At 36.0% G+C, this 23181-nt stretch overlaps 1 protein-coding gene across 1 annotated transcript in view; it reads right to left on the reverse strand.

Moving 5' to 3' along the window:
- The window catches only part of skap2.L (src kinase associated phosphoprotein 2 L homeolog), a 182358-nt gene that overhangs the window by 103077 nt on the left and 56100 nt on the right, over positions 1-23181 (reverse strand). Inside the window, 1 exon segment of the mRNA NM_001094992.1 lies at positions 21951-22052. Coding sequence (NP_001088461.1) covers positions 21951-22052 — 102 coding nt within the window.

The following is a 23181-nucleotide window of genomic DNA, read 5'->3' on the forward strand; positions in this document are numbered from 1 at the left end:
TTTAAAAAAAAAATTGAGTTGGTGTGCTACAAATACACAGAAAATTCTCAAAATGTATCACGGTCACAATGCCATCCAAAATTATTAGTTATATGGCTTAGCTTGTTACTTCAGTGTCATTGCTTGTTATTTCCTAATGATAAGTGACTGCAATATCCTCCAGGGATTAGGATATATTACTGCTCTTACCACCATCAGAAACACTTATCAACCTCAACCCATGGTATTCCATCGTGCAATATTTCCAACTGTCTCTGATCTGCAAATGCAGGGCTTCTTCTTATTTCCAATAATCTATGGCCTGGAAAGGCAATGTGCCACAATTATTGTGGATTGCTATCTGTAGTAAACAAAATTAGCTTTTTAAATTAAAGGAGACATATGTTTCCAATTGCAGTATTATCCACCCAATGGTTGCTGGACTCAGCTTTCATTATTTTCCAATCCAAGGTTAAAGCATTAGTGGAGCTGTAGTCCAGCAACTAAAGCAACACTGCACAAATAAACAATTTCTGATTAGATGCCCAGTTCTTGCTAGTGCATTCTCCAATGAGAATACTGCCTACATGTTTTACTTATGGCTCTCTTTTGTTTCATGTCAAGCAATTTTGAATATCAATTTGAATAAAATAGATAAAAAAGAGATGGCTGATCTAGTTTTAAACATGCCTTATTGTGTACACTGTTCAGTAAATTGTCTATAAAAGTAAATGGAGCACTTGTGAGGTTATAATACAAGTCTCACTGCATACAGCTATGCACTAACTGTAATTGTATTAAAGATTGCAGTGAGCTCATATAAACTTGGCCCTCCCTATAATCCTGTGCCTTAGTATGAATACCTGATAAATATATAGCAGTCTATTATTTAACCTAAATACTTTCTTTTTGCCTCAAGCTGTATTGTTAAATTTGTTATCAGTCAGTGCAAAGTTACAATGTTTTAAATCACTCTGTCCTTTTTGACATTAAATCAGCCACAATGTTCAAACAATGCAGATGCCAACAGTGCGACTGTGTTAAACAATTTGTTTTGCATATAACAAAATGCTAACCAAAGTCAGTACTGAATAGGAATACACACAGCTCATTTGGGAAGCAAATGCACGTAACGAAACTCAGTGAACCTCAATTTTACATACCCTTATTGTAGGTTTTCCTGCATGTTACAATGTTTTTTCTTTGTGGGGGAGGTCTAACTAATTTATAATACAATTCTATTGGTGCATTTCCCTGATTATAGTTTCCTAGATTTTACATCAAAATTGTGTTCAAAAATTACTGTTTGTTCTCTGTCATTGTTATTATTATTGGAATAAAGAGGTTTAAAATTCCATGCTTAATGCTTTGCACCAGCAGGTGAGACCAACAACTTCCTAATGGAGCATTCCCTGATGCTTCAGTCTTGCAGTCTTTCAGATGTGCAAGTCTCTCTGTATGGAAGATGTATCTTCAGTAGGAAGCATAGGAGAAAGTGGCACTTATATGTGGAAAAAATGGGAAGTCTCGCTGCATTAAGTTTCAAGTACCAGGTGCTTCTTTTGCTCACGTAGCCCTATATGCAACCCTTCAGCATTCAGTGACTAAGAGGCTCTCACATGGGCCTTGTATTTTTATTAGCTAACCCATCAGTTGTCACTAATTTAGAGTACATTACAAAACTTTATTACCCTTAGTTCCAAAAAAACCCATTCCACATATCAAGGAAAAACATATTTAATAAGAGAATAAATTGTGTCCTATTTAAAAACCCATTAGTGAATGTACATTTAAGATAAGGTCTTACCCAGCACATGATAAAGGGGAGGAATTATGCTTTCTTCCCTTGATATTTTCTTTTAATACAGAGAAATCAATATCTTGTTGGCTCTAGCTGTTACAGACTAGCATAACTTGTTAGAAAAGTATATCCACAAGAAGTCATCATCATCAAATCACTGGTCAATTACAAGCAACTTATCTGAATTTCAAATTCACACTAAATAATGTTGAACATTTCAAACCCAAACGACCAACCCGTCGAGGTCCCACTCCAAAAGCTTTGTGTCAGCCTTATTACATTATTTCATTACATTATTTGAAATTAACAACAATTACAGTAACTTGAATGTGTACTCCTAAAAACAACCCTAGGTAATTTGTGCAAGAGTAAAGTAGCATATTGTGTAATATTTTTAGCCAAGTTTGGCCTTCACTTGGTTTGCTTGTTATGTCTTCATATATCAGACACTCAGTAATATGGTGCAATAGGCCTGTTATCCAATGTTATTAAAGTTCTCACTCTGAACTTAAAATTTTGGCCAGTCCCTTGATTTATAATTTGTGGCAGGGTCAAGTGCTGACTACCATATGTAAGGAGATATGGCCCCAAGCCACTAAAACACATCAAACATGTCTCATTTATAAAACCATGCTAAATTCTATAAGGTATATGCTATATTTATTTAAATATAATTCCTCAAGGGATCTTAAAAAATGTCCTCTGCTACAAAAGGTCTTGTGTACAAAAAAAAACAAAAAAAAAACTGCGTTATATTTTATTTAAAACCTTGGTAAGGCATTTACATATTGTAAAACGGCATCTATTTGCATGCCTAGGGTAGTAATGTATAATGTGCCCATGCCAATTCATCCTGCAGGTATACATGCATTTTGGCCACTGGAGATTCCATCACCAGAACATGTACTTCACTGTTGTGATTATGCATATGCACTGGAATTCTTCCACAGAGTAGGGAAATTAAGAATTCTTCTACAGATGCAATCTTCATTATAGTATAAAAGGCAATGCACATGTATAAATGCTTCATAACTATAGCTGCATTTTTTAGTGATATATATCCCCTTAGGGGGGTGCCACCTTAATATCACATGCATGCATCATGAATAGAAAATATTTGAGAATGATGGAACATTATTGGAGGGTATATTACATGAAGACTGCTTTCATGGATCTCAGAGTGCAGGGGCCAACTGTGACATACAGAAGGGCAATGCTTGAGTCAAAAGGCATGGGCCTCTGCATTTTGCTATGACGAATATGCTTACATGCATTAATAGAATATGAGCCTGTGGGGAACCTGACCTAGAATTTCATGATTCACAAATATACTTTGTCTGAATACAAATTTGTTTACTTGCTTCCTTTTCTATTGCAGCAAAGGACTGAGACATGCATCAGTCACCCAAACTAGGTGTGAACCTGCAAATCTTAAAGAGGCAATGAAGTCTATTGTATGCCTGAAACAAAAAGTGCAGCTCAAATGTGTGTACTTTAAGGGAGGGGAAATAGTGAAGTTACGCTACTAAACATTCTTTTATATTGTGTTCTGGAGTTGTTTAACCTACCCCAAAAACAAACATGATTTAGCACATATTTCATCACTGTCTCCAAAAAAAAAAAGAAAGAAAGAAATCCCAAGATGCCACTGAACCGGAATAAGGAAAACATTTTGGGAAAGGATAATTCGAACATTCTTCTTCCAGGCAATAAATCCACACACAGCATTTCAGGTACAGTTAAAAGGGCAGTATATTTTTTTTGTGAAAGAGAAACATGTTTTAGAGCTGATAGGAGCTCTGCCAGTCTCAGCAGATGCACTGGTCAAGCATTAGTCCTTTTCAGATATTACATTGCCTTCATTAAAAAGTGCCTATGGTGCTGTTCTTTAATGGCCTATGGAAAAGAGTTACCTCCCAGCAAAACTGGTGTGAAGTGGGACAGCAAGTAATATAGCAATCAATATTCTATTGAATCTACAATTTAAAAAAAAATCAGAAACAGGGCCTGTTTTCTAAAATTACAAAGATATATATATATATTGCTCCTTACTCTTAAAGCCATATCAATGGAGACCAGATGTAAATAGGTTTGCTCTTAAGAAATGGGCAAAGAGATGGAAGTAAGGTTTCTACATTAAGACAAGAGCAAAATACTTTACAATGATTATCTTATTTTTCAAAAGGAAATGCTGCTGCAGTTTGAGTAAACAAAACCAATAAAGAAAATGCAGCATTTAACTGAATTGGATTTTTTTTAATGTTGATGACTATGAAATGGCATTATAAAACTAATAGTATAAGTAAAATTAAAAGACTAAAAAATATCCAGCTCCTAGAGAATGCATCAACCAAATTTAATGTCACTTGTATGCTTTTCTTCTAACTACGCATTGTTGGTTTAATCTTGAAAGACACTCTGTACATGGTTTAGATAGCTATACATTATTGCACAATATTTCTACATGTTAGGCTGTCAGGAAAAGATTCTGCTTTCAGCACTATATATACTTGAGTAGCTACTGGAATATAAAAATACTGAATATATGTAGTGAAATTAAAAATTGACTATTGCAATGGAATACAATATCTGTAGATTTTATAAGTGGTAGTAATAAAGTAATCTTTGCACACATCTTGTGTCACATCATGTTTTTGTGTGAATATGTGTGTGTGTGTGTGTGTATATGTGTATATGGAATTGTAAATAGGGCAAAGACAATTACTATTGTGTCCAAAAACTCTTTATTTTTTAATGATTTGCTTTTCTTTGGAAATAACCCAGTACAGTACCCTGAACCCAGTTAGTTATGAATCCATACTAATGGCAGGAAAACCCTATCTTTTTTAAATACTCTTTAGTAACTTCAGGGCATGGAGCTCCAAATAATGGGAATATCCGTTTCCAAACAGATCCCATGCCTTGTGTGTATGTTTATTACCATTAGAGGACTGCTGTTTTTTTTAACAAATTGCACTGGTTTAAAAAATAATATTGTGCATTAAATACTGCTAAGGAAGTTTGCATAGTAGATAGATGAGTTTCGTTTAGTTCCCCTGATTAGTCTCCTGGTTCATTAGCCCTGGTTACCTTGTGACGGTTCCTAGTCTCCTATAATTGACTTTTTGTCCTGCCTATATCCAAAAAGCCTGGTTTTAGGGGCTGACCCCTTATGCAGAGTGCTGTTAAATATTCCTAACTACATAAAAATAGAGTTACACATGTGATACAAGAGACACCAGTGTAATCTGTATGTTTAGTATTATCAGAAAAAGGGAATATTTGAAAGGCAGAAAGGGATAATTTGCGAGCTGTCTGAATATGTCAGCTTCCTGCACTGAATATAATACAGGGAATAGCGTGCCATCAATGTGCTTTAATGAAAGGATATTAGAAGTCACAGAGGAATGTCATGGCCAATTATAGGCATATGGCTGCAGGCTGAATAGTGTGTACAATATTTCTTATAACGTATTTCAAGGCCACATGACACAAGAACATGTATAATGACTAAGCACTCTTTATTACATTTTATTCATGGCTCATGTGTATTATATAATACAAAGATCTACAGCCCTCAACCAAGATTGTAAACATCTGGGCTTTAAGCAATAGCTGAACAGCTAAAACCCTTTTAATTATCTGTAGTGTGTATAGTTCAGCATTAATTCAGCCCCTTATTTAAGTGTGAGCAACCTATGCCCTAAAAAGTAAAAAGTGTCACACTTTTGACAAAATAAATGGATTAAATTATTGTTAAAAGTAAATTCAATCCTTGTGTCTCCAGTATTGACACATTTATATTGCACCTGTAATTAAAAATTGTAAATAATTGCATTATTTTTAAGCCACAATTATAACTATAATAAAGTGATGAAACATTTAATAATAGCTTAATAAAGGGTTATGTTGTAGATTATAATTTCATATTGTAATAATTCTGTCTTTGTTATCGATATAAAATCCTGTTTTATGAGACTGTGGGATTTTTCTGTTTCAGTTTAAGTGCCTTTTCTAATAAGGGAAGGGTTGTTCTAATATTAGAATTAGCCCAGGAGCCAGTTGGGTGGCTTTCTTAGTATTATATGATTGATTTATGAGGTCCAAACTCTATAAAAGCCTTGGTGTTAAAATTATGTGTTACAGAAAGTTTAGTATCATGACACTGTGCACAGATGGTGATTCAGTCTAAGAGGCCTGTTTATGAGCAGCGCTCTACTTACCGCTGGGAGTGTCCAGGCCAGGGGCTGTCACATTAATATATAAAATCCTGATTTTATATATTATGACTCTTTAGCAGAAAATTATTATCAAAACATTGTGGTAGACTCTAGTGCCCATTATGTACATCGGTCTCACACAGGCAGACATAATGTAGTCTGACAGAAAAAAATAGGAGCAATAAAAAAAATATAGTGGACAGCATTATAATAAATTATAGTCTAATTTTGGTCAATGAGATCTGGTGATTACTACTGAACATGAAGTACATGAGCCTTTGAATTCTAATCATTTTCCTACATAAAAAAAGTATAAATGTGGTATGTACATACATTACCCACGATTCCTATGTTAAAATCCTGTACCCTGTGATTTTGCTTAGACATTAGAGTACAAATAATAAAGGCTTTTCTTAATACAGGCGTACAAGCCTGCTGCTTATTATTATTTGTAACATCTTTTCCCCTCCGTTCCTGCAAAGCATGTACCATATGGCCTGCACATCTAATAAGCTTGCACAAAGCACACTAAGAATAGCATTGGTTACACGAATGCTCATAAAAAGCATTTTGAATAATGACATATAGCCCTTCATTTCAAATGGGATTTTAGGAGAAACCCTGTTTAGAGATTTGTTGTCCCTATATTTCAATTAATATGTAGGCAAATGAGAACTTAGCCTTAATACCTCATAAATAATGAAAATGGGATGTGATACTGAGAGACAACTGCCTCCCTATCATCCTTGGATGTCTGCGTCTGAACTTCCCATTACCACTCTGCTAATTCAGCATGAAGCCATAAAGCAATAAAATAAACCTTGCTTTTTCCAGCCATGGCTTTGAGATACCATAAAACTGAGCCATCTTGGCCTCTCTCCTTTGCTGCAAGGGCTGTAAATACCTTTATCTTCAATAAAAGAGACAGGTTTTCCTTTTTCCTGTGGGAAATGCTTTGTTGTAAATCCCATTCACACTTCATGTTTATATCTTCATTTTCAAGCATTGAATGTGCTCTATATATTTCTAACTGTATGCTTTTGTTCACATCTCATAAAAAATATTTAATGCGTGCAAAAAGTAATTTATGCAAAGGGAAAAAAAATAGAAATGAAAATAAAGATAATGACTATTTGTGTTGTGATTGTTTCTATTGATTTTCTTTCGGTTTTATTGTGAACCCAAATACGTAAATGAATCGGTGGAAGCAGGAGCCTAGAAAAATAGATGAGCAGCATTTTGCCGCACTTCTTTGTCTGTGGACGGACAATGGTAATTATTCCATCGCACAAAAGGAAAACTTTTGGAAGCGGTCGAGATCTATGTGTTGTGCAAATGTAGTTGCTAAGAAGCAAGTACGCCTCAGTTCTAATCAAATAGCCAAATTCAGTGATGCTGTTGGCTCAGGGCATGAAGCAAATTCCACCAGCCGCAAACTTAGAAACAGTCCTGCATTATTTGTTGCTGACCGCTGGCTGAACTCAATCCTGATGAGCCCCATCACCATTAGCTACTTCTCAGTGTATTCCATCAACCAATGAAAACAGCAGCATGCTGCAGCTACAGCTAGGGGAAATTGATCAAACAGGGTAATGAGACTATTTCTTCACTGAGGTTATTTTAAATGAATATAAATATTTTCTTTCTACATAATTTGCCACAAAAAGGTCACTGAACTCCCTCTGAGTCAGAAGAAAAATGGAGAAGCATCTCCTGTTAAATCTTCGAGCTGAGAAAACGCCAGCAAAACAATCACAGGCATTTTGCGATAGGCTAAATGCATAAATTCTAATCGCCACTGATGCCGGGTAATTAAAGCTAGCTGCTGTTTTGTTAGCTTTCTAAATTACAGCTGCCCAAGTTGAAGTGCAATCTCTAAAACCTCATGTGCTCGGACCTCAACATGTCAATAATAAATACAGCCAGGTGACAAGTGGATAGTCCAGGGCACGGCAGAATGATTTGATGTCTCATGAAACTTTCTCCAAGGCAGTGGCAAAGAGTTCTCACATTTTCTATAAGCAAAATAAAAGACTGAACATATTCAGACAGCGGGAGGCACAATTTGTAACTATATAAAGCTTTTCTGCTATTTTATTGCTAGTTATTAATAGCAACCATAATTAGAATAATTGTAGCTATATTTGGGAGATGGGGAATACCTATGATTAAGTGCGGCTGTGCACAAAATGCGTCAGGGGTGGTGGTTATAAATGGATAAATAAAATCAAGTTTTAAAGGACATCCTGCTGGTTCACTGGTATGTGAAAGCTGCTTTGAGATTTATGGGTGCTGGGAGTCACCTAAATAAATTTATTGGGTTGATTTATTGAAGGTAACATATATGAATTTATACATCTACAGATACGTAAATATACCATGATATATATAAGGGTATATTTTACTTAACGATTCAGTCTCCCTCAAGACAGAGTCCTTTATTAATGAGTTCATCTGAAGGCTTGACCCATCCACTTTGAGTGTAAACTCTTGACTCTAAAGGTTCTTTGCCAAAGCAGCAGCACTAAATAGTATTTAACATCACATCATCACATAAATCATACAGTGGCTTTGCATTTGTTTATTTTTCAAATCTTCTTCATTCAAATATGCAATCCTTCTAAGGACGCTCCCATCATTGTATTTGTATAATATAATCACTATAAAGGGTCACTATTGGCAAGCACAGGCACAGAACTACAGGTAAAATTGCAGAATTGTAATAATAATACCATAGAGAAAGTTACATAAACGTTACCACTGAAGCCTCTAGTGTCAACACTGCTATTGCTCCCATTTGTGACTTACACAGAAGGAACAGTGTGCAATACCATGAGCAAAAGCGGACCTTGTACTTTATACCTCTCTTCAGGCCCGGATTTGTGGAAAGGCCACCTAGGCCCGGGCCTAGGGTGGCAGGATTTTAGGGGGCGGCATTCTGCCTAACCACACCCACATTGGTTAAAAAACTCTGGGGATACGCAGGAATGCTCCGGTCCCAATGATGAAAATTTGCATGAAAAAGGGGAGGGGACAGGAGCAACGAACGGCAGTTGGCCTAGGGGCTCCAGCTATGTAAATCCGGCCCTGCATCTCTTAGTACCCCGCTTGCATGTCATGTCCAAGAAATATAATTTTTTTTAGGCAACTGAATTACAAACATATTGGGGTTGGGTATAAGCTAACAGTCATGGCCACCCCTAACTGTTGCCATTAAGACACAGATCCAACTTGCATGAGATATACAAAGTATAGATAGGTATGCACACTCAAAAGAAGGCAAGTATGGTATATTTAAAATAAAGTTTTACTTGTTTATGCAAATAATACACACAAAGCCACAATAGTAGGCCTGTATAATACAATACATAAGCTTACATGGTATATACCTAACGTTTAAACATAGCCACAATTACATAACAGTAAACAGTAAGTATTACAATTATACAGCAAGGAGCAGATACACCTACCACCAGTATGAGAATGGCCCCAACGTTTCGGCGTAAGCCTTTGTCAAGGGGATCCCCCTAGGCCTACTATTGTGGCTTTGTGTGTATTATTTGCATAAACAAGTAAAACTTTATTTTAAATATACCATACTTGCCTTCTTTTGAGTGTGCATACCTATCTATATATTGTTACGTTGTGGGGTACCCATTGTAGGGGTACCCTTTTGATGTTTGCACCTCTTGCACTGTTTACCTACAGCATTTGCTGAATTGGTGTGCCCTCCACCCATTACTAAATTCTGTATGAGATATACAAAGAATAGACTTGTATTTGTGCCTCACTTGTTCCCAGTTACAGTTGTGGTGGGGACAATGACACAAACATTTTGGGAAGAAAACAGTACAGTTAGGAAAACTGTATTTTGTTTATGTTGCTTTTTACTCTTGCCAATTGGTTTAAATGGACTTCGTTAATCTAGAGTCTAGAGAAGTGTTAAATAATTATGTAAATTTCTGTATATATATATACATAAATATATATATATATAGAAGTAACAAAAAGGGTCCGCACACACAGGACTTGAATGAGAAAATAAGTTTGTCGTTTATTCAATGTTTCGGGAAGACGGCTCATGTGACTGGGCCGAAACGTTGAATAAACGACAAACTTATTTTCTCATTCAAGTCCTGTGTGTGCGGACCCTTTTTGTTACTTCCATACTATGTTTAACTGCTCCAGCACCTAGGCATCCATTTTGTGTTCTGTGTGCATCGACCCCACGGCTTTTATATATATATATATATATATATATATATATATATATATATATATATATATATATATATATATATATATATATATATATAATACATATATATATATAATATATATAGTAACATAGTACCACACTCAACATTCCTATATATATATATATATACATATATATACACTATCCAAAAATGCTTAGGTACTCACTCACGACAAAAAGTCCATTAGGTGCCTGGGTGCAAGTCACCGAACATAGCAACACAAACCAAAAATGTAGAAGAACACACTCACTTAACATACTGACGTTTCGGCTGAACAAAGTGAGAAAGGCTGATGTTCAGCCGAAACGTCAGTATGTTTGCCTAGAGGTATGGGACCTATTATCCAGAATGCTCATGATCTGGGGTTTTCTGGATAATGGATCTTTCTGTAATCTTGGTCTTCATACTTTGTCTGCTACAAAATTATTTCAACATTACAGGAGAAGGAAAGCTAATGAGGCAGTTCATTGCCAATAGATTAACTACAATACTGCAAGATAGAAAACAGCTCTAAAAGCTCTCTCTGTTAGTTTAGGATAACAGCTGCCATATTAGCTTGGTGTGACATCGCTTCCTGCCTGAGTCTCTAGCTCTAGGCTCAGATTACAGCAGGGAGGCAGAAGGGAGTAAGGAGAATGGAGGGGGAGAAAGGAACAAACTGAGCATGCTCAAGCACAAGCCCTGGAGGTATAAGATGAAAACAGTTAGTTTGATACAGAAGCCCATGTGTACACAATAGAAGGAAATAAATGGGGTGTTCACTTTGGAAAGAGGACTCAGAGCAGCATTACTTTGAGGGTTTACTGGTATATTTATATAGACCTTTCTGATAAAGCTTACTTAATTTTAACCTATCCTTCTCCTTTAAATAAATCCAATAGGATTGTTTTGCCTCCACTAAGGATTAATTATTTCTTAGCTGGGATCAACTACAAAGTACTGTTTTATTATTACGGGAAAAGGAAATCATTTATAAAAAATTGAGTTTGATTTTGATTATAATGGAATCTATGGGAGATGGCCTTCCCATATTTCGGAGCTTTCTGGATAATCAATATTACACCTATTTTTGCACATTTATGGAACACCATTAAGGTGGGTTTATAAATAAGTATCTATGTGCAAAGTTCCCTTGGGCTTTAGTTGTTTGTGTACAAGTTACCATTTGCAGTTTCCATGTCAATATCATTGACCTCACAGGGTCATTATGGGTTCCAGAGAAAAAGGGGCATGGATTTGAATCTTTAATGTGTACCATGAATCAAAAATCACCAAGGCATGGACTCAAAACAAAGCACAATACTGTTTGGAGATTTAAACATTTCTTTTGGGTATCGGTGATTGATTTGCACTGTGTCTTCATACTCATACAGTACATTCGTTACATTTATAAATCTTGGTAACCTGAATCCCATTACACAAAGGATATGTACATGTGCGCAATACATTCTCCATCTTTTTTCCGCTTTCATTGCAGCACAGATGGATCATGGTGCTTTGCACTGCATTTCATTTCACTGTGTTTGTGACAGGATTACATATGGGTTCTGAGAATTTCGTCTTTTGTAGGGGTCACAGTTAAGAAGACCACAGGACACAGGAGACTGCTCTGATTTAGGAATCTAGCAGCTGTGCAATTATGCGTTTATCTTTTAACATTGCTACCTTATATGCCTCTCTCATTATTTCCAGATTTCTTCTCATCTTCAGATGAGTTTTAGTCATTTTATAATGTGTAGATGCTTTTGAATATGTGCAAGCATACAGCAGTCCTCTAGCTGTCAGTAAACTATAATGGGGTTTTCTGGGAATCCTAATTCTAAATAAACTAGAAGGCTGCAGGCTGACTTTCAGATGAACAAACTAGAATTGATAAACAGGAGGAGCCAGACTTACTGGGGCAAATTCACTAACCTGCAGAGTTGCGCCAGCGATGGCTTTGCCGCACTTCGTTTTTTCGAATTTCGAATTTTCACCAGCGCTCCGCAAATTCACTAAAATGCGAAGTTGCGCTCAGTGAAGCGAAAGGTAGCGAAGTTGCACTAGCGAAAATTCGCCAGGCAAAGCAAAGTTGCAATAGCGAAGGGGAATTTGCATACGGCGGGAACTTAAAGTTTGAATGGACGTATATGTTACAGCAAATACATAAAACTACACAAGCCCAGGGAACCTTAATAAATGTAAATAGAGATGTTTTATTGCCCTACACATTTGCCCAGAGTATAGTTTATGTGCCATATGTTATGAAAGTAGGGGGGAAGCAGGGTACCCAAAAACATTTTTTAGTCCTTTTGCAGCCTATCACACATGAAAATGGAAAAGACGCAAACGTTTTTTGGGACATAGAAAAAATTTTACATTCTTTTTTTGAAGTCCTATCTACTCTATTGCACTTCGCTAGGTCTGAGCTGGCGAAGGCAAATCTGGTGTAAGAGGTAACGTTCAGTAAAATCAACTTCTTAGTGAATTTGCGTAGTAACGATCTTTAGCTCTGGCAAAAATTTGCCTGGTGTTAGAGTGCGAAGTTGCGCTAGAGTCTATCTCATTCTCTAATGTATTTTCACCAGCGCCCATTAGTAAATAGGTGAACTTACTTAATGCTGGCAGCGTTCACCACTTCGCGCCTTAGTGAATTTGCCCCCATGTGTGTGGTAAATAGGTTTCCTTTTGGGGGTATATAATCCATGATGCTTCTTTAGCTAATTCTGACTTAAAAAAAAATTTGCCTTCTCCCAGTCTTGGAGCCACTTGGGCATCTGTTTCTTCCTGGTGCAGGCATGGGATCCATTATCTGGAAACCCATTATCTAGAAAGTTCCCAATTACAGAAAGCCCCTCAGCTCATTTTTTTTTATTTAAAACTGATCAATATAATGTGCCTATTGAGGGGCATGCTCTTTATTGTTATTAAAACTAATATTAGGGGCAGATTTATCAAGGGTCAAAGTGAAAATTCGGATTTCGAATTCGAATTTTGAAATTTGAATTTTTTTGTTTTTTTTAGAATTTGACTATGGAATAGTTAAAATCCGATTCAAGTCTAATTTGATTTCTGAAATTTATCATGTACTGGCCATTTAAGAATTTGAATTTGACTATTCGCTACCTTAAACCTGCTGAATTGCTGTTTTAGCCTATGGGGGACGTTTTGGGATCAATTTGCAGATCAATTTGGGATCAATTTGCAGCCTTCCTGAAAATCAAGTTTTTTCGGAGAAAAAACGTGAATCAAATTCGATTTGAATTCGATTTAAATTAGAGTTTGCGGGTCAATCCCATTCACCTAAGTTTGAAAAATTAAAATTTTTTAATAAATTTAATTTTTTTCCGAATTTCGAGTTCATGGGAGTTTTTATAAACTCCCATGAACTCTAAATTCGACCCTTGATAAATCTGTCCCTGGGTGTTCGAAATTAATCACAAAATTAACCCCTCCAATATCCGCTTTCGCAGTGCCAGGTGCTGAACTGTGAGACCCACTCCCGTCCTTGGGCCAAAATATCATTCAATTCTTTAATTCTTAGGTCATTAAAGATCCGCTAGAATACCTTGAGTGCTAACAAACATCTCGCATATCACAGATGTCTCAGAAAAGTACTGAGTACGATGTGCAGAGTGAGTCATTTGAGGCAACTCAGGTATGCTGGATCATTATCTTTCAAATGATACTAAAGATTAATGTTATTGAATGGTTAATATTACCACATATGCTTATGCAACAGAAGTTTCAAAATGTTTTAGAATGTTACTAATTTTTATAATAAGGATGTGATGGACACGATTTTTGGATACAAGATTGGACACAAATAATGGATACATTAAGCGAATTTACACATCGAGTTTTTATTATTGATATAAGAGTGCACTAATGGACTTTTTACAAGTTTTGATGGAAATGAACTTATGGCACAACAATTGAACACTTTATTTTTCTTTTTCTTTTTCACTTTTGTAATTTCTTCAATTTTTAATATTGAGAAATTTTTATCACTGGATTCACAAGAGAATGGACAATATGTCATGATAACACAGCATGAGACGCATGTTTTTATATGCAAAATAGCACTTACTATGATGTCACTAATTAGGAGGTGGGATGTATAGCCACACCCCCTAATTTTATTATAAAAGGTGGTTTTATGATGTAACACAGGGGCTTGATAAAGGGCCGGTTGGGCTCGAAACGTTGCCTTTGCATATGGGCTTAATAAAAGTTTGAATTTTTATATATTACTTCAATTGGATCCGGTGTGCTGCTGTTTTTTCCTTGGGTGTTCGAAATTATGATTAATATTATAATTCTTTATGCCACAATGGCAAGAAGAAAGTACACAAGTCTTTAGCCATGAAATGTTATTGTAGTGCTGATGATTGATGTTATTGATGTGCTGGTTGTTGAGATGCACTCTTACACAAAAAGTTTTTCTACATGCCAGAACACTGTATACATTTGGGGGCTGATTCACTAAATTCGAGTGAAGGATTCGAAGTAAAAAAACTTTGAATTTTGAAGGTTTTTTTTGGCTACTTCGATCATCGAATGGGCTACTTCGACCTTCGACTACGACTTCGAATCGAAGGATTCAAACTAAAAATCGTTCGACTATTCAACCATTCGATAGTCTAAGTACTGTCTCTTTAATAAAAACTTCGACCCCCTAGTTCGGCAGATAAAAGCTACCGAAGTCAATGTTAGCTTATGGTGAAGGTCCCCATAGGCTTGCCTACGTTTTTTTGATCGAAGGATATTCCTTCGATCGTTAGATTAAAATCCTTCGAATCGTCGATTCGAAGGATTTAATCGTTCGATCGAAGGAATAATCCTTCGATCGTACGATCGAATAATTTGCACTAAATCCTTCGACTTCGATATTCGAAGTCGAAGGATTTCAATTCCTAGTCGAATATCGAGGGTTAATTAACCCTCGATATTCGACCCATAGTGAATCAGCCCCTTAGGTTTGTCGAAGGTTCGCATGTGAGTTCCTCGCTCTTGGAATTTATAATCTAATTTTTGGAGCCTGAAACACCCAAAGATAAAGTGAATTAATCAAAGTTATAAAAGAGATTCACAGTCAAGCCCATGCATCTTCAAGCCCAGGTTTGGTACCTTATTCATAAGCCAATCTTTTTAAACTAAATTAGATTTATCATCTTTTTTTCAAAAAAACAAATTTGTTTAAGGGCTTTTCACATTGATTATCCTGAGAATTCAACCAATTAATCAGTTAATGGTCCTTGCTTCAGTAAACTGATGTGCAGAAGAAATTTGATTGCAGCTCCCTTCAATTGTATACCCAGTTTGGTTGCATTCGCTCACTCCAGATCTCTACATGACCACTATGCATGGGTGCTGCTTAAAGGGATAGTGTCATGGGAAAACATGTTTTTTTCAAAACGCATCAGTTAATAGTGCTATTCCAGCAGACTTCTGCACTGAAATCCAATTCTCAAAAGAGCAAACAGATTTTGTTATATTCAATTTTGAAATCTGACATGGGGCTAGACATATTGTCAGTTTCCCAGCTGCCCCCGGTCATGTGACTTGTGCCTACGCTTTAGGATGGAATTACTTTCTGGCAGGCTGTTATCTCTCCTACTTAATGTAACTGAATGAGTCTCAGTGGGACTTGGCTTTTACTATTGATTGTTGTTCTTAAATCTACTAGGGAGCTGTTATCTTGTGTTAGGAAACTGCTATCTGGTTACCTTCCCATTGTTCTTTTGTTAGGCTGCTGGGGGGAGGAAGGGAGGGGGTGATATCACTCCAACTTGCAGTACAGCAGTAAAGAGTGACTGAAGTTTATCAGAGCACAAGTAACATGACTAGGGGCAGCTGGGAAACTGACAATATGTCTAGCCCCATGTCAGATTTCAAAATTGAATATTAAAAAAATCTGTTTGCTCTTTTGAAAAATGGATTTCAGTGCAGAATTCTGCTGGAGCAGTACTATTAACTGATGTGTTTTGAATGTTTTCTCATGACAGTATCCCTTTAATAAGGTATCATACAACCATAGAGAGATATAAGTAAAAAAAAAGACTTTATTGATTCGTGCTAGGGTCAAGGTTTCTCAAGATACTCAAGATATATATATAGTAGTTCCCCAAGATTGATGCACTCCAGGGCTTCATAATGCAGTTTAGAAAAGAAAATGTATTGTCAACGTTTCGGTCCCGTTCAGGGCCTTTCTCAAGATATTACCCAGGCCCAGAACGGGACCGAAACGTTGACAATAAATTTTCTTTTCTAAACTGCATTATGAAGTCCTGGAGTGTGTCAATCTTGGGGAACTACTTTCTATAATACATTTGACAGCACCCAGGCATGAAGAGAACACTTGACTGGAGTGCACCACAGCTGGAACAATATATATATATATTAGATCACCAGTGTGATTTCACAACCACATGTTCATGTGCAAAAATGTGATGCCAAAAGGACAATGCAGAAACAACATCCTATGTAAAACTCTGTTACAGAAAACTTTATAATGCTACATGTTATTTTACAATATAATATTCTTAGTTCATGCTTTTTATGAGAAAATGTGACTACTGGTGCATCCATGCAAAAAGATAAAAATCCTTAAGCAATGCTAAGAAGCAGCAGGTCAGAGAACTATTGGGGTTATTTAATAAAAGTCACTAAGTTTGCCAGGAGCAGTAACCCATAGCAACAAATCAGCAGGTAGAATTTAGCAGTCACATGTTTAAAAGCGAGCATCTTATTGGTTGCTATGGGTTACTGCCCTTGGGCAAACTTATTGCCTTTTATTACATATGGGGGTTTGTGCCTTGCTGTCTTAGTAACTTGTCCTGTGGCTCAGTCTGCTTTAGGCGAATTTAGAGCTGAAAAAATGTCCTTTCTGAACATAACAATAGTTATCTTCCCAGTCCATAGCAATCATTAGAGATCCCAGTCCTCCACCCCCCCCCCAAAAAAAAACTTTAGTCTCCACAATTTTTCCTCCAGTCTATTTTAATCCCTCCTTTCAGGGACTAAAAATTAACCCTTCTATGTCTAGGCACAGCACACTGTTTCAATGTTTCAAACATCAGTGTCCAGGCTTCCCACAATGATTACTACCAGGCTTATCTATAAAGCCTCATTTGGTGTAATATCTAAATTATTAGAAACATGGAACATTCCATTTCATACTTTTATCATTGGCTCATCATTAATACATAAATCCACATTCCCTTTGTCCTCATTGCTGGATTTATCGATGTACAACGAAGCGTATTTCCTATTTGCTATTGCTACTTCTGCAGTCACGTCCCCTGTGGTTTAACCATTTACCACCAGCAAATACATCAGTAATTAAAGCCATTCAAATGGGCAAGAAATAACTAATGTCAGGTAGACAGCACATTTGTTTCATTAAAAATTGAAGTTCCCACTGATCAAGGATTTTGCTGCTATACCGTGCATCTTACACGGCAATCTTATTACTACTGACAGACAGGCTGCTATTAACCTTATTGATATGGTGTAATAATATAATTCCCATGGCATTAACATGAAACAAGACAGTTGCGCTGAACTAATATGGAGGTTTTCGAGTAGTACAATAATATGTTCCTTTAAAGTTGTTTTTTATTTCCTTTCTCAATCTAAAAATAAATCTGATCAATTTTGCTTCCAAAAGAATGTTTTCCATTTATCAGAACAGTGTGTTTCTTGCATGTATTTTTATGCTGCACTTAATGGTTATCACTGGAGAATTCTGTCCAAATCAGCCCCTTTGGCTGAAAGTCCCTTAGGGATTGGATTTTAAGGGGTCCAAACACTAATTTACCATTGGGCAAGCTGTATGTGTATTTAAAAGCTATACTATTAGATTACTTTTGAAATGAAGTCTATTTATTGTATGTCTGCAAAGGAGAACATTTGAACATTGAGCATTTGTCAGTACCCTTATAAGGGGCTTTATTCATTGACCCATAATGGCTTCTACCTTTACTGTTACTAGGGATGAAACAAATCCAGGATTCGTGTTCAGGATTCGGCCTTTTTCTGCAGGATTCGGATTCGGCCAAATCGAATGAGAATCCTAATTTGCATTGGCAAGGAAAAAGGGGAAATCACGTGATTTATTGTCAAAAAACAAGGAAGTAAAAATGTTTTCCCCTTCCCAAACCTAATTTGCATATGCAAATTAGGATTCGGTTCGGTATTCAGATGAATCTTTCCCGAAGGATTCGGGGGGGTTCGGCCTAATCCAAAATGGTGGATTCAGTGCATCCCTAATTGTTACACTCTAGGTACAATATGTTACACAAGACGTCAGTGCAAAAATGAAATGTAAAGACTACAGACTTGGACTTTCTGAGTAGTGAGGAAGGACCCACCTTCCAAAGGCCTCAGATAATCCATAATCCTGACAATTTGCCCATCACTTATGGGCAGGACTCTAATAACCAGGAACTAGAACAACAGGTTTCTTAACTCAATTTTCTTCACATTTTATACACCAAAATAGTGAAATTACCAAGCACCTCATTTAATAATCTGAACACTTGAAAGTATGCCAGATAAGACTTACTATATTTATTATTCCTATTTTGGCTGCATAGATTATACAGTGGAATACAATTAAGAACTAATCACTCTAAGCTAAAATGTAAATTAAAATTGGTTTATGTTTGTCAGTGTTTGTACTGCCACTTTCCATATTCACTGCCAGTTCTTAGAAAACACAAACATTGTATTACTACTGTTGCTATTGAAAACTGTCCCTTGCATGTCATCTATTCTGTACATCAATAAGTATAAAAAATAGGAAACCTTACTCAAAAATCAATTATCTTACCTCTTTTGTTTGGAGGAGTAGTACACCTTTCAAGCAACTGGTATTAATGAAAAGACATGACTATAGAATCTCCATCGGTTTTTCTGACAAATCGGTGACCACTCCAGCCCCTCATTGAAATTCCATTAATCTCCCGCATCAAGGTCCAATGTAAGAATCCAAACTCTAAACCTCAGCTCAGAATAACCTGCATATGAACTCTGCCTGATAGCAAGAACGATCTGATGATCTTGCCATCAATCAAAAACACTAGGCTAAAGAGCAATAAAACACTATTAGAAGCAAGACCTGATATTTTTTTACATTTATGTTATTTGTATGTCACAGCCACTGTATCTGGGTTTTGAGATCCATGTAAATTCATTCGATTCACTGCTGGGTTGTGATTTAATTGCTGCCAGCAATCAAGTCAGGGCATCACAAAGCTAAAGAGCGCTTGAATTTCATTAGAAGATATAACTTATTCTACTTTCTTACAGTACCTAATAAACCATAAAGAAACCAAAACACATATGGCTTAAGGGAATAACTGGAAAATTAGGTTGTCTATGGGGAACAGAATGAACTTTTGAACCAGAGGAACTGAGAAAGAGAAATATTAAACGGAAAGAGAAACACAGAATGCATATAAAAACATACAGGCTTTGGAACCTTCCAAACATATTAGCATTATTAGAGAAAGAGAGATAGATAGATATTTTACATATACTTTTATAAATACTGAGGACGATTTTACAATAACCCTTCATCACAGACCTTAGCATGACCTATACTAATGTAGTTTCCCTCATTGTTAAAATTCTCTCTGCTTTACTTGGATTTCACAGTAGGTAATGGGGGGATGGAAAGATGCTGGTTGCACAATACAACAGCTACCCCGTTAGTCAAGAAATGAACATTTTTTTAAATACATTTTCTATTATATATGTGTTCTTTTTATTAATCATTGTATCAGCTAAAGTCACATGACAGTGATTCTGATTTCAGCCCTTAAATGATATGGAAACATTTAAAAAATGGCATCCATTGAAACCTAAACGATAAAAAATGGAATCATCCATTCCACACAAGGTATATTGTATTGGATTTATGGTTTTCTAGTGTCAACCTTTATTTTTGCTCATATTATTTTATTAGGGTATTTAACTATAAATTATTTCTTATGTTAGTCAGCTATAATCAGTGAGGAAAAAGAACATTTTTTTCCCCCTTCACCACATCATTAAAGTTACCACAAGCGGAAATTTAAACGTGGAAAAAAATAAAACTGTTTAATTTGAGGAGAGCACATCATATTACAGAATAACATGTTTGAATATAGAAATTGCTCCTAAATGCCATGGTAAAGTTTTTAAGGTTGATAAAATATGTTTCCCTGTATCATTGCCTGTAAAATTTATTATGCCTGTATGCATCTCACTTATCCCTCTTCTGCAATAGGCATAATTTTATACCCCATAAAGGCAATTTATGAATCCAACGGGAATGATCTAGATAACATAAAACCTTGAGTGCTATGTTGCAGGAAACATATTTTAGGTTTGCAATTGTACTCAGAGACAGAGAGGCACTGCTTGATCATCATATTCTGTCAGAAAGCATTACTCATTCATAACTTTATAACCAACTTACTAATGCTTTCACTCAATGAATGTAATTAAATAATAGGAACGCACATACAAAACCCAAAGAAGGTACTGCAAAAGTATAATTTGCAAAATTTACCTTAATGGTTCCTCATATAAATCAGAAAATTATTGCTCCTTTCGAAAATATCACCTTTCTGTTTTATGTCCATAAAACTATTCCACAAATATTTGGCATAAAGTGCCACTGAGCGTATTCACTACTGCTGCATGCAAGTAAGTATTGCTATTTTTACTTGCCGGCCCATTTGCAGAGCTTTGTTACAGAGCCACCACCGAAATTACTTTTACAGTATTTAGATAAAGCAAGGAAAAACTTCAAATATTTTGGAGCTGTCTGTGTATCCTTTTGAAATAAATCAGGTCTCTAATGGCGTGAATGCCAAATTGAATGTCGTTTTTATATAAAAGAAAGTAAAACAAAATGAAAAAGGAATGTCCTCCATTAAAATGTGTGCAAGTGGGTGAACTAGGATAATGGCAAATTAAATATACAAAGATAATTTTGCTACAGAATAAAAGTAAAAGACAAAATGCATTTGTATGTTAAATGCGTCATCATTTTATATGCAGGTATGGGACCTATTATCCAGAATGCTCGGCACCTGGGGTTTTCCGACTAAAGGGTGTTTCTGTAATTTGGATCTCCATTCCTTAAGTCTACTAAAAAGTCATTTAGATGTTATTTAAACCCAACAGGATTGTTTTGCCTACAATAAGGATTAATAATATCTTAGTTTGGATCAAGTACAAAATAATGGAGTCTATGGGAGACAGCCTTCCCATAATTAGGAGCTTTCTGGATAATGAGTTTACGGATAAATGATCCCATACCTGTACCCTATTATTTCATTATCATAACGCACTGAATTATCATTACGGCCTTAAGTGCCTTACGAGAAGAAAAAATAATATAAAATAGTCAGACTATATTTATTTGCTTTAGTTTTCTAAACTGTTTTCATTGACAGCGTGAAATAAACTTGAGCAGAGTGCAGATAATGCAGCCTGGGATAAGGTGCAAAGAAATAATTCTGTTCTGTATAGGGGCCACTAGAGAGAGCTCTTTGGTTCCTGTAAGATTCAGCTGAAAGTACAAAAATGAGCTGAATGTCATCTGATGCCCTTTGTTTTTGTCCTGTCTCTCATCTCCACAATGGCTTTCCCACCAATACCAATACACTCATTTGTAAGATAGAGCAATGTAATAGAAAATAACAGCAAACTTACCATCATATGGCAAGTCTTCATCTTTATCACGATCTGAGACAAGCGACACAGCATCCGGAGGTTGGGGAAACCCATCATTCTCTTCTTGATCATCGTCCTCAGCTGTAAAAAAAACAAAACAAAATAAATGCATGACAAATGGTTCTGCTATTTGTATAAAAGAATGCAATAAAACAGAGAAAATTCTGTTGTTTCATCTGCCACCGTGGATAGTGATTTTATATATGTGTTAAAGTTTTTTTTGTTTGTGGCTTTTGTCTGTTCTTAATGTGTTCAGACACAGTATAACTGAATGCAACAACATTTTACAGGAACTTTCCTCTCATCCAGGAAAAGGTTAACCTTCTGTAAAAAAAGAAAATGTGTACAATAGCCCGTGCGATTATTGGGCCCCTCCAACAATTTTATTTCATGTTACTACATTATTCTTTTGGACAAAGAAAGCAAGGCAGAAGGTCCAGGATAAAATACTGGTTAACTACATACACGGACCATCTAACCAAAAAAAGATTTTACTTGGTGCTCTTCTCTGAACACTTTCGCAACTTAAATTTTTTTCTATTTCAGTGGTTTTAGATATTTGCATTTTTAGCAGTATTTCAACTCTTATGACTCAATAGTATCCTGAGGATTAACTGGATACAGGAAAGTGCATAGAATATCCATGGTCAGGTAGGGTTGATGAACCTCTTGGCCTTCAAAAGTAGCTGTTATTATTATTATTAACATGTATTTATATAGCGCCAACATATTGCGTAGCACTGTAAAGTAAATGTGATTATACAACTAAATCACATGAATTATATACATAGAACATATGGAGTTACATACATCACAATCAATACCGGTACAAAAGGTGAGGAAGGCCCTATAGGAAAGTGCATAGAATATCCATGGTCAGGTAGGTTGATGAACCTCTTGGCCTTCAAAAAGTGCTGTTATTATTATTATTATTATTAACATGTATTTATATACATATTTTCTTTTTAATCTGCCTAATTGCTAGATGATCCAGAGAAAGGTAAAAAAAAACCCATCTCAAGTCTCTCCAATTTGCTTCAGAGGGGGAACAAATTCCTTCCTGACTCCAAAATGGCAATCGGACTAGTCTCTGGATCAACTTGTACTATGAGCTATCTCCCATAACCCTGTATTCCCTTACTTGCTAAAAAGCCATCCAACCCCTTCTTAAAGCTATCTAATGTATCAGCCTGTACAACTGATTCAGGGA

This window comes from Xenopus laevis, chromosome 6L (genome assembly GCF_017654675.1).
Source record: "Xenopus laevis strain J_2021 chromosome 6L, Xenopus_laevis_v10.1, whole genome shotgun sequence".
In the NCBI taxonomy this organism is placed as follows: Eukaryota; Metazoa; Chordata; class Amphibia; order Anura; family Pipidae; genus Xenopus; species Xenopus laevis.